This window comes from Lonchura striata, chromosome 9 (genome assembly GCF_046129695.1).
Source record: "Lonchura striata isolate bLonStr1 chromosome 9, bLonStr1.mat, whole genome shotgun sequence".
NCBI lineage: Eukaryota > Metazoa > Chordata > Aves > Passeriformes > Estrildidae > Lonchura > Lonchura striata.
This window is the reverse complement of record NC_134611.1, coordinates 15603818-15614641: the sequence shown is the minus strand read 5'-3', so window position 1 is coordinate 15614641 and position 10824 is coordinate 15603818. Positions and strand designations below refer to the sequence as shown.

General features: G+C 42.2%; 1 protein-coding gene across 1 annotated transcript in view; it reads left to right on the top strand.

Annotated features, from left to right (window-relative positions):
- The first annotated feature begins 1604 nt into the window (after positions 1 to 1604).
- Positions 1605 to 10824, top strand: part of PIGK (phosphatidylinositol glycan anchor biosynthesis class K) — a 61973-nt gene continuing 52753 nt past the window's right edge. Inside the window, exons 1-8 of the mRNA XM_077785396.1 lie at positions 1605 to 1701; positions 3050 to 3103; positions 5137 to 5228; positions 7258 to 7393; positions 8635 to 8746; positions 9086 to 9182; positions 9549 to 9666; positions 10416 to 10526. Of these exons, the coding sequence (XP_077641522.1) occupies positions 1609 to 1701; positions 3050 to 3103; positions 5137 to 5228; positions 7258 to 7393; positions 8635 to 8746; positions 9086 to 9182; positions 9549 to 9666; positions 10416 to 10526 (813 nt within the window). The 5' untranslated portion in view covers positions 1605 to 1608. The remainder of the gene's footprint in view (positions 1702 to 3049; positions 3104 to 5136; positions 5229 to 7257; positions 7394 to 8634; positions 8747 to 9085; positions 9183 to 9548; positions 9667 to 10415; positions 10527 to 10824) is intronic.

The window sequence follows — 10824 nt, the reverse complement described above, 5'->3', positions numbered from 1 at the left end:
ACATGGAATCAACTCATCAGACCAAACTGCATGAATACATGCCTATCCTATAGAATTACTGACAGATCTTGAGCACATCTAAGAATGATCAAGAGACCTAAGTGGAAGCATCTGAAAGGGCAAGAAAAAAGCTTCATTTAGCTTTCTGGAAGAAGAACATAAACAGTGCAGCTTACAAGTAGGCACCAAGAGATATTGACAATTATAGCACTTCTCAGTAGGTTCACAATAGGCTCACACAGGAGAAGGGTTCAGGCACAACAGGAGCTGGTGGCTGTGGTATTCTGAAGGAAGTAAGTACCATCTAATAACAGGTGATTATTTTTGTCAAGGAAATCAGTGATGCTTTAAAACAGCAAACGTGATGCTATTGGAATTCCAACATCAATACATGGAAAGGTGCTCCTGTCTGAGAAAGTCATTACTGGTGACAAGTACATGGAGCAGGAAATAGCTTCCATGGTTCAGGGCAGATTCTGCATCTTCACTAATGGAAAACATCAGGCAATTGAACAAAACAGCGACAAGATGAGATAGTGGAAATAAAAGAATCATACCAAGATGTTCAATACATTAAAATAAAAACTTGATGATGCTATCAGCTCTGAGGGATGTATGCACTACAGGCAAAGCTATAGCAAGGCTTCATGAGAAAAAAAAAAAAAAAAATCTACCTTTAGATCCCACTCCCTCCCTTGCCAAAGTGGTCCCTCTCCCGAGCCGTCCCCTCCACTCTCCAAGGCTGCCCTGTGGTCACCAAGGCTGATGACACTCTCGGCACACAGCTCGCCATGCCCTGCTCTCTTAGAGCCCAGGATTTCACGGGACTCTTGGAAGGCGGCTGAGAGGAAGGGCTGCCTTCATACCCGCAGGAGCCAGCCGAGCCAAAGGCGAGATGCCCGGCCGCTGTTTCTAGCACCAGCTCACGACGGAGCCGCGGGGAGCCCGCGCGCCCACGGCGGCGGCCACACCGGCTGCCACCGCCGCCTCTGCTCTGCCGACCGGGCTGGGCAGAGCGGGGACGCCGAGAGAGCCCGACCGCGGCCCGGCGCGCTCACAGCAGGGCCGGCCCGGCGGTACCGGGCAGGGCGCGGCCCCGGGCCGGCGGTACCGGGCAGGGCGCGGCGCGGGGCAGGGCGCGGCCCCGGGCCGGCGGTACCGGGCAGGGCGCGGCGCGGGGCAGGGCGCGGCCCCGGGCCGGCGGTACCGGGCAGGGCGCGGCGCGGGGCAGGGCGCGGCCCCGGGCCGGCGGTACCGGGCAGGGCGCGGCGCGGGGCAGGGCGCGGCCCCGGGCCGGCGGTACCGGGCAGGGCGCGGCGCGGGGCAGGGCGCGGCCCCGGGCCGGCGGTACCGGGCAGGGCGCGGTGCGGGGCAGGGCGCGGCCCCGGGCCGGCGGTACCGGGCAGGGCGCGGTGCGGGGCAGGGCGCGGCCCCGGGCCGGCGGTACCGGGCAGAGCGCGGTGCGGAGCAGGGCGCAGTCCCGGGCTGGCGGTACCGGGCAGGGCGCGGCCCCGGGCCGGCGGCGCTCCCGCCCGCGGAACTTGCGCACAGGCCGCCGCCCCCCTTCCGGCGGCGGCGGCGGCCGGGCCGCGCAGGAGGCGGGCAGAGATGGCGGCTGCCGTGCCCGGCGCCTCCCGGGCCCGCGCCGCCGCCGCGCTGCTGCTGCTGGGCTGCTGCGGCGCGGCGCTGCCCGGCCTGCAGGTACGGGGCCGGGGGAGCGGGCGGGCGGCGCCTGGGGCCCGGTGCTGCCGGCGGCCCCACCGCCGCCGCTCCGCGGGCAGGCAGCGCGCCCGTGCGCGGCCCGCGGCGCTGTCCGGAGGCGCTGGCGGGGCCCTGTGGGCACGACGGGCACCGGCACCGAGCCGCGGTCCCAGCGCTGCCTCCCGGCGGGCGGAGCCTCCCGGGGCTGCTCCGTGTGCCGGCTGCGCCGGTGCCTTGCTCAGAGTGCTGAGAGTTGCAAACCCCCAGACTTCTCCTTCTCTTGCGGGTTCCTGAAGCTCAGTTTCTCCTTGGCCGCGCACTGTAACTTGAGGCGGGTGTCTGAGCTCCGTGCCGGTCCCGGCGGTGCCCGGCCCGCTGGTGCGAGGCGCCGGCACACGGCAGGTGCCGGTGGGATTGTCAGGTGGGAGTAATTTCATGTTTCAGCAATTAGCTTAATGCGCTGTGCCCACGCTACATCTGGAGTGTTTGCTCTTGAATCCTGCGTTATTAACAGGTTGTTATGCTTGAAATTAATTACAACTAGGACCAAACAACCCCCACACCCTGAACAATAGAAATATTCTTACAATCTCTGGATGACTAATTAAACTGCAAGTTGTTTGCTGCTTGAAGTACAACACTATTTCTCTTACCGTGTGTTTTGTGTAAGACTACAAACATCATCCCACAACTCCTCAGAGTTAATAGAGTCCGTTTTAAGAGTCAGCAGATTTGGACTGTTGCCCAGTGACAGACTTATTCCCTTACCTATTTGAAATCTTAGCCCCTTGTTGTGTCCTGATTTATGCTCTCTGTTAAGGAGAAAGGGCCCTCTTATCTGCAAAGGGAAGTGGGAACTATGGAGAACACAGATTATACAGAAGGTTGCTGTCATAGATCCTGATTTTGGAAGATAAATGTAACTACCTTGTATTTAAAGTGGGTTCAAACTGCAGATTCTCTTACCTGCTTTTGAAAATTGAATTTAATTGAATCCAAGCCTCTTTTCTCATTAAGGTTGAAACTGTAGGTCAGTAAATCACATTATTTTGTTCTTGGAGTGTCCTTTGGCATAGAGGTGTGTGGGCTTTTGATTTTAACTAAGGTGCAAGTGCCTAATAGTCCCTCTTTCTTCTGTAGCAAGTTTGAGGGAAAGATTTAGAGTAGTTAATTAACGTGAAATGTACAAATGTTAAGAAAAACACCTCTGTTCAAACTTTTCTAAGGTCTATTCAGTATTAATGTGTGATAAACATGGGCATTGAACGCTATTGTGGAAATAACAAACCTATGAGTGGTCATTTCTTTCTTAATGCTGAAAAATCTAAACTTTTTTTTTACCTTTCAGGATCAAGCAGAGCAGTTTTTTAGAAGTGGACATACAAATAACTGGGCAGTTTTGGTAAGCATGGTCCCGGTTGTTTTCTTCCAGTAATGTTGACAGTTCTTCATCAGGAGCTGCAATTGCAACAGTCATTCAAGAATCGTGCTCATTTGAAAGAAATTGAAAGATAAACATTTGGAAATTAATAAATTTGAAATTGTGCCTGCAAATTTATTACACTAAAATAAAATGATCATTTCAATATGACCAAATTTCAGGCACTCAATGTGTCTAGCTTCATGGCAGGATTCATAAAACAAAAGTTCCAAAAGTATTAAAATAGTTAAATTAGCATACTGCATATTGAAAAAAAAGGTGTAATTCTGATACCAGGGAAGTCTGGTCTCTTTGAGCAGAAAGGTAGAATTTATATCTCATTTTTGTTCTTATTCAATCTGTTAACTTGTGATAACAGACTGGGAATAAAATCAGTTGAGGCAGCATAGTGTTTAGATAAACTGTTCATACCCTTTCTTTTTTGTTTGCCATGTAACTTTTATTAGCTTTGAATCATGCTGCACAATTGGTTCTTAATCACAATTCAGGTCTTAATGACTAATTTGTTTCAGAACACTATTGTAATTACTCAGGAGCAGCTGTTTGTTTTCCAGATACTAAAACTGAGCAATATAAAAGGAAAGTTAAGAGTAACTAATTGAAGGAATAATTTCTATATTCCACAATGTACAAACTTGAAACTAATATAACATAACATACTATTCTAATACTATTAACAAACAGATGCTTTTATTAGTACCCATAAAAACACCCAAAGAAGGTGGAAAATTAGGTCCAAGGACCAATACTTTCTGTGCTGAAAGATTTTCTGCTGGTTTTATTTTCTCAGTGGTTCATTGCTGAGTTTTGTAACACTGCTAATTTTTTTAAGCAGTAAAAACCTGTGAGGGGTTTACTGCTGCCAGTTACTTCAGCCCTGGGATTAAATTGCAATCCCACCTCATCAATAGCTTGAATTAATGTGCTGCAGCATGGATAACCATATTTAAAGCTTAGACACACTTTACACTGTGTTCTAAGGGAGGTACTGGAGGCAGAGGGCAGATGATAGTACCAGGAAGTGTCTCAGCTGAATTGGACACAGTTGTTTTTCAGGGCATTAAGTCTTGCTGGAAGGCAAATGTCCTCATGGACTGATTCCTGGGTTTCTTTTTGGTATTCCTTACTGACAGGGTGATAGATACACAAGGGGATTCTTTCAGGCTGGATGTTATTATTACTTAAGCTACAACTCAGTTCTTATTATGAAATAAGAGTAGAGAAAGAGATGCTATGTAGTGTAACTTACAGCTCTACATTTAGAGCTGGAAAATTAAAAAAACTATCTAAATGCTTTTTCCTGCATCTCTGTTTTTGTGGTTTTAAAGTCACCTCTTCTAGAAGCTTTTGGAATGTCTGAATCAGAGCCTGCTTTAGGGAGTATGTAAGTAAAGGGAATGGCTGAGCCCTGACTCCTTGCCTGTTAGAACAGTAGAAATTAAACTCTGAGAATTTGTGTTCAGATTCATTTCTATTTGAGCTCTCTGTGGTTAGAGCTCACTTTGCTCTTACTTTGACTCCATAAATGCAAATGTCCTCAGTGCATTTTCCCCTGTGTGTGGCTTCTGCATGAATTAATTCACTTGTGCCTTTGTGGAAGAATGCTCCCAAAATGGTTTGCTATTGAGATGAGAACTTTTCCTTTGATCTCTCTTCCATTTGATAAGGAGAAAGCAAATGAAAAAATTCAGCTTATCCACTTGCTGTTGCTGGATTATTCCCTGAAGTGCCACTTTCTATGTTTAGTAAGGGTTTATGACAATTTTATCTTGAGTCAGTATGCTAGGAACTTTTTTTTTAAACTTTTATTTTCAGAATTTTTTGCTTTGGGACAGTTAAGATTTACAGAACTTATATGATGAGTTTATTGGTGTTACTATATTCTTTCTGAGTTGTTACTATTTTTTTATATTTCTGTAATCACGTTCTTCTGATGCAATGTGTCAGGCCAGTTTGTATCTTTATTTAATATGCTTTTTTTTTTTTATTTCAAGGTGTGTACATCTCGATTCTGGTTTAATTATCGTCATGTGGCAAATACTCTTTCAGTGTACAGAAGTGTCAAGAGGCTGGGCATTCCTGATAGGTGAGGGAATCTTGGTGAATCCAGTTCTTGCTACTAAAGTTCTCATGCTATCTCAATCAGTATGGAAATATATTTTTCTTCCCGGTTAAACTGGATAAAAGTAAAAAGGAAGGATGCAAGCACACCAGTGTGATGAAAAGTGCAGCAATGTTGTTCCAAAGGAAAAACAACAAGTTGCATAATAAAATTTCCATTTGGAACAGCCTAATTAGATCTAGCCACTAAAATGTACCACTTAGCAAATTGGTGAAAGTGTAATTTGAAAACTGCTAAATGCACTCAACAATGACTGTACTTCTGTGAGATATGAGTCTTGCTGTACTTCAATTTTCCTTTTACTGTGGAGATGTTGGTAACTGTGACTATACTAAGATGTAAGACTTCCACATCTGTAACTACTTTGAGTCTTTAAAGGCTCTGAACTATAACTTCTATATATTGACAGTTGCCTTGAAAAAATCCATTTTGCATGATTTTATTTGAGAAACCAATTTTTTGTCTGTACAAGTTGTTTCTCTAGTGATAGCTCAAAGGTTAGAACAGTATCTCTTATTTGACAATGGGAGTGGGAAGATTCTGAAGTAAGTATCTTTTCTTTGTGTTCCTACTGGAAGTTCTAGCGGTGTTGGCACAGTTCCTTCGAGCTGTTTCAGAATGTAATTTACTTCTGTCAGAACTGTGGAAGTGAATTTAAGGCACCAGCATCCATTGTGTAATAACCTATATGTACCATAGGCTCCTATAGAATTCCTTGTGGTCCTGGTTTTTAATGGTAGTTTAGAGGATTGGTGATTTCTTCAGCGTGTCAGCCTAAAGAAGTGTGGTCTGCTTCATCACTGCAAAATGCGTATTCTGATGGATTGAATTAGTATGGCATATTTTTGTCCAAGTCCAAAACTACTGTACACTTGGAGTCCCCAGTTGACTCCCACTCAACTATGAATGCACTGACAGTAACATCCTGTTCCCTGTGTTTATTATATTAAAAAAAAGAAAAAAAAGGAGTGACTTTCTGATTTTTGAAAGAGTGGATTTTGAAACTCAATTTTTAGATGCATTTTTAGGGTTATAAATCCAAGGGAACACACTGCAGAATCCATTGCTGTGGGCTGAAAGGCACAGAAAGATGCCTTTTGTTCTTGCAGAAGTCAGTCGAGAGCAGCTGTCCTCTCTCCTGTGTAGCCTTTGAAGCACAGGAGCCCTCGGCACTGCCTCAGAAATTCTGTCACCAGTCCTGCCCTTACCTGAGAACTTTCATCTTCTTTGCATCCATCTGTCTTCACCATTAAAGTCAAAATAGGTGTGAGTTTTAGAAATACTGCAAGAGCTATGGCGTGACTTGAGCTTTCTGTGTTCAGTAGCAAGATCCATTGCTTATCCATATCCAAGGATCTGGAATTAATCTCAAAAAGCCAGCAAAGCTTTAGACTACAGTCAAGAATACTCTCCAAGACAATGGAGAAGACCTAGAGAGAGAGAGAGAGAGCCTGTTTATTTAGCATTTACAGCAAATTTTATGTGGATTTGAGTGTTTCTTCCTTAGGCAAACTTTATCTGTTTTTCTTTCTTTGCTACAAGAACAAGACAAAAAAAAAAAAAAAAAAAAAAAGCCAGCACCACTCAAAATCATATCTAAAAAAGAAACATTTATCATGATTCTTGGAGTTGGTTGTTTTTAGTGCCCTTTAAAAATCTCTGAATTTTTTTATGAAGAGCTCTGGCCCCTGAGGTCCAGGCAAGCCTGTATACTAAAGCTGCTGATGTTAAATACTCTCATGCTCATCTTTGGCCTTACTTACTCCTGTGGATATATGACAGCCAGCTGCATTTCTGTGTGTGACATCTTCATGATACTGAGGATGCTTACAAGGAAATAAGGTATAACTTTGCAAAGTTTCACTTAGAATTCCAGGAATCTTTTTAATGATCCAAGCTATTGCTGTAATTGTTGAAGAGTGTTGTTCTAATTTCTGTTTGACTGTCATGTGAAAGCAGAATGTCCGAAATATTTTTTTCTTATTTTTCACAGTCACATTGTCTTGATGCTGGCAGATGATATGGCATGTAATCCCAGAAATCCCAAACCTGCTACTGTGTTTAGTCATAAAAACATGGAGCTAAATGTCTATGGAGATGATGTGGAAGTGGATTACAGAAGCTATGAGGTAACTGTGCTTTAATTAAAACACTGAGTATTTATTCTTTAGTGTTAGTTTAAAGATTTATGCAGCATCTGTGAAGTCTGAGGAAGTCTTTCTGTTCATATTTCTGGTTTTGGGTTGGGCTTTTAGGCTCATCATCACTCTGCTGATGAGTCTAAAATACATACCTTTCCCCTCCTTGATATTTGATTTTGTATTTGAAGTTCATTATAGTAGAATCATGTTTAGTGTATCTATTTTAAATAATGGGATAGAATCACATTCCTGCAATTTCTCTGGAAATAACTGCTCAGTGTCTCATCTTGGCAACACAAAAATTACTGTGAAAATTTTGGTGTGCAAGTGAATTGTTTATTAGGTTGATGTACTTCAATTCCTAATCTTAAGCATATGCTCCTAAAATAGAGCAAAAGCCATAACTTAATCACAAAGCAATTACTGCAAAGCAATTACTGTATAAAAATCTGCATTCTGTCACCTTTCTTTTCATGTAATATTCCTTCATGCCAGGCAGTCTTTACCAGTTGAGACAGAATTGCACATCATTTTCTTGGTTCAGCAGTACTGTAGAATTGTTGCTAAATGTTTATTTGATTGTATTTAAGTATATAGTAATTCTTTTATTTCTCTGAATCTTTATACAAAGAAGTGAAGACACTGGAATAGAGCTACATTCTTTTTATCATGTTTTTTCCTGGGTATGGATTTGTTGCTGGCATTTGAGCTGTGCATGTGTACTTAAAAAGGAAGTGGTGTTTTATAGGATGTCTTGCAGTCACCACTCAGATGGATCTTACCTGATCACTCAGACTTATGTAACTGGATTGATCTTGTTTTTTCTTTCCTGAGTTGCAGAGGGAATTTGAACTTTTGTTTTTCCATGGTAACACACACTAATGTTGGAGCATTTTGTGAGTACAGGAGCAGCTTTGGCACAATGCAGCTATATGCTGACAGTTTTCAGAACAATGTAAATGTATTTAAAAATTATAATGGTGGTAGATTTGTTGGATATAATTAAGCAACAGGCTGATGTTAATGGAGTAAAGTAAAAGGTACCGCATGATTTTTCACCTGAAGTAAAAGCTTACACAGAAAATGTTTATGTAGTTTATACCATGCTTAATATGTCTGGTTATTATATACTCCATATTTTAGTGTTCCATTATTTAATTTCTGTAACCCAGCCTATAGCTGATCAATATTTTTATCTTTAGAAAATAACTTAATGCTTCTGTTCATAGGTTACTGTGGAAAATTTCTTGCGTGTTTTAACGGGAAGAATCCCACCAAGCACACCACGATCTAAACGTCTTCTTTCTGATGACAGAAGCAATATTTTAATATATATGACAGGTAATTGCAGGTTTCTGTGTACAATTTATTGATGCTTTCTCAGTTGGATGGGTTTGTTGAAAGCATCAGTAGTCCAAATGCGCAAAAGGATCAACCAAAAGATTTTTTTTCTGTTTTTAGCATGTCATTCTAATTAAGAAAAAATGCCTGTAAAGCACTACTAAGCCAGTATAGTTTCCATTTGAAATGGGTATTATTTTTACTGTACCAATATTTTGTTTTGTTGAACTGTCTCTGTAGAAAGAGAATTGTGTTTACCTTGTTTTAGAAAAATGACCAACAAGGCTGTATATCTTCCTTTAACCTACATCCTTGCCTAACTTCTGATTTTTATGTCAGGCCACGGTGGAAATGGTTTCCTAAAATTCCAGGATTCTGAAGAAATCACAAATGTAGAACTTGCTGATGCCTTTGAACAAATGTGGCAGAAAAGGAGGTGAGAAATAAGCATTATGTAGATATTGAATATTGAATATCCTGAACATACTCTTAAGTGTATGAACATACTCTTAAGTGTAAATCTTACTGGTAGGCCTTGCTTGCCTGCAGTAGTGATACTGTTGGTTGTCCATAAAATTGTGTGATGGTTTGCATTCAGAAAGCAGGGTTTTAGTTTCTGCTTGCAGCTTCCTGGAGTTAGAGCTGCTCAGAGGTATTGCTTTGGGCAAACTCACATCCTAAAATTGATCAGGGTGAGCTCCTGTTCCTTAGGTTCTGAGCAGCTGCCCTGGTAACTAAAAAGCAAAGTATGTATATGGTGTTTAAGTAGAAATGGGTAAGGAGGCTGTTTTATTTCTTTCAGGTACAATGAATTGTTGTTTATTATTGATACTTGTCAAGGAGCATCCATGTATGAACGATTTTATTCACCCAATATAATGGCCTTGGCTAGCAGCCAAGTAGGAGAAGATTCTTTATCAGTAAGTAGATTTATGTGATCCTGAGGACAGTTTTCAGAATGCTTGAATTAAAAGCACAATTTCTGCTGACTTTTAACTAAAAATTTCCCTTACTCTAATTGCTGAATCTATGAGGTATTTTGTGGGTGGTTGACAAAACTTGTAAGTGTACTGTTCCTGCTTGTTTTTGTGTGCTGTCCCAAAGAACCAGGCTAATGATGGATTTCTGTGCTTGCTGACCAGTTTGTGCATTGCCTAGGGATAGCAAGGAATCTTATGGGAAGACTGCTGAGAGATGGGTGTAAGGAATATTCAATCTACGACTTACTATACTTGATATAAAACAAAATGCTAACTTTCACCTGCTGTAATTATATTCCAGCTGAATTACAGAAGGAGCCATAGGAGAAATCCCAGCCAGACCAAAAGCAGCTGGTCAGGATTACCTGAGCCCGTGCAGTGCTGCAAGATATACTGGCTCTCCCAGCCCTGTTTTCAGAGTCCACAGATCCATGCTGGACCATTAAGAAGGGGTTCCCTGCGTTTTGGGAAACAGATATCATCAGGATACAGTTTATAGATAAACTGTATTATTCAGCCTATCAGCAGTAGGTTTCTTCACAGCTAGCCGTTTTCTTCGCATAATTTACCTAAGAACAAAAAAAAATTATGGTCAACTTTTGCAATATCCTGTTACATTCTGTTCCTTCTCCTGAATGCTGAGTTGTCTCCTGCAAATGCCCAGTAACTGCTGTGTGTTGTTTTTAAAGCATCAGCCTGACCTGGAGATTGGTGTTCATCTCATGGACAGATACACATTCTATGTGTTAGAATTCTTGGAAGAAATCCATCCAGCCAGTCAGACAAATATGAATGACCTAGTAAGTAGAATACTCAACATTCATGAATATGCTAATGACTTTAATAGTTCCAAAACTAATCTATTTTGTCTGTAGGGTTCTTAAAATGCTTTTTATGCTCCTGCTGTTTCCCTCGGAAGCAGCTTTGGAGGGAGGTTTTTTTTGCCATTGTTAAATGTAGTTGTGTAACACTTCAAGGATTGTCCTCATTTGAAAGTGCTTTGCTGGCTCCAGAAAAAAATAACCAAAAGTAGCCAGATTTTGTATTTTTGCTGAAAAAAAAAATTAAGTATTCATTAAATATTCATATAAATAGAAT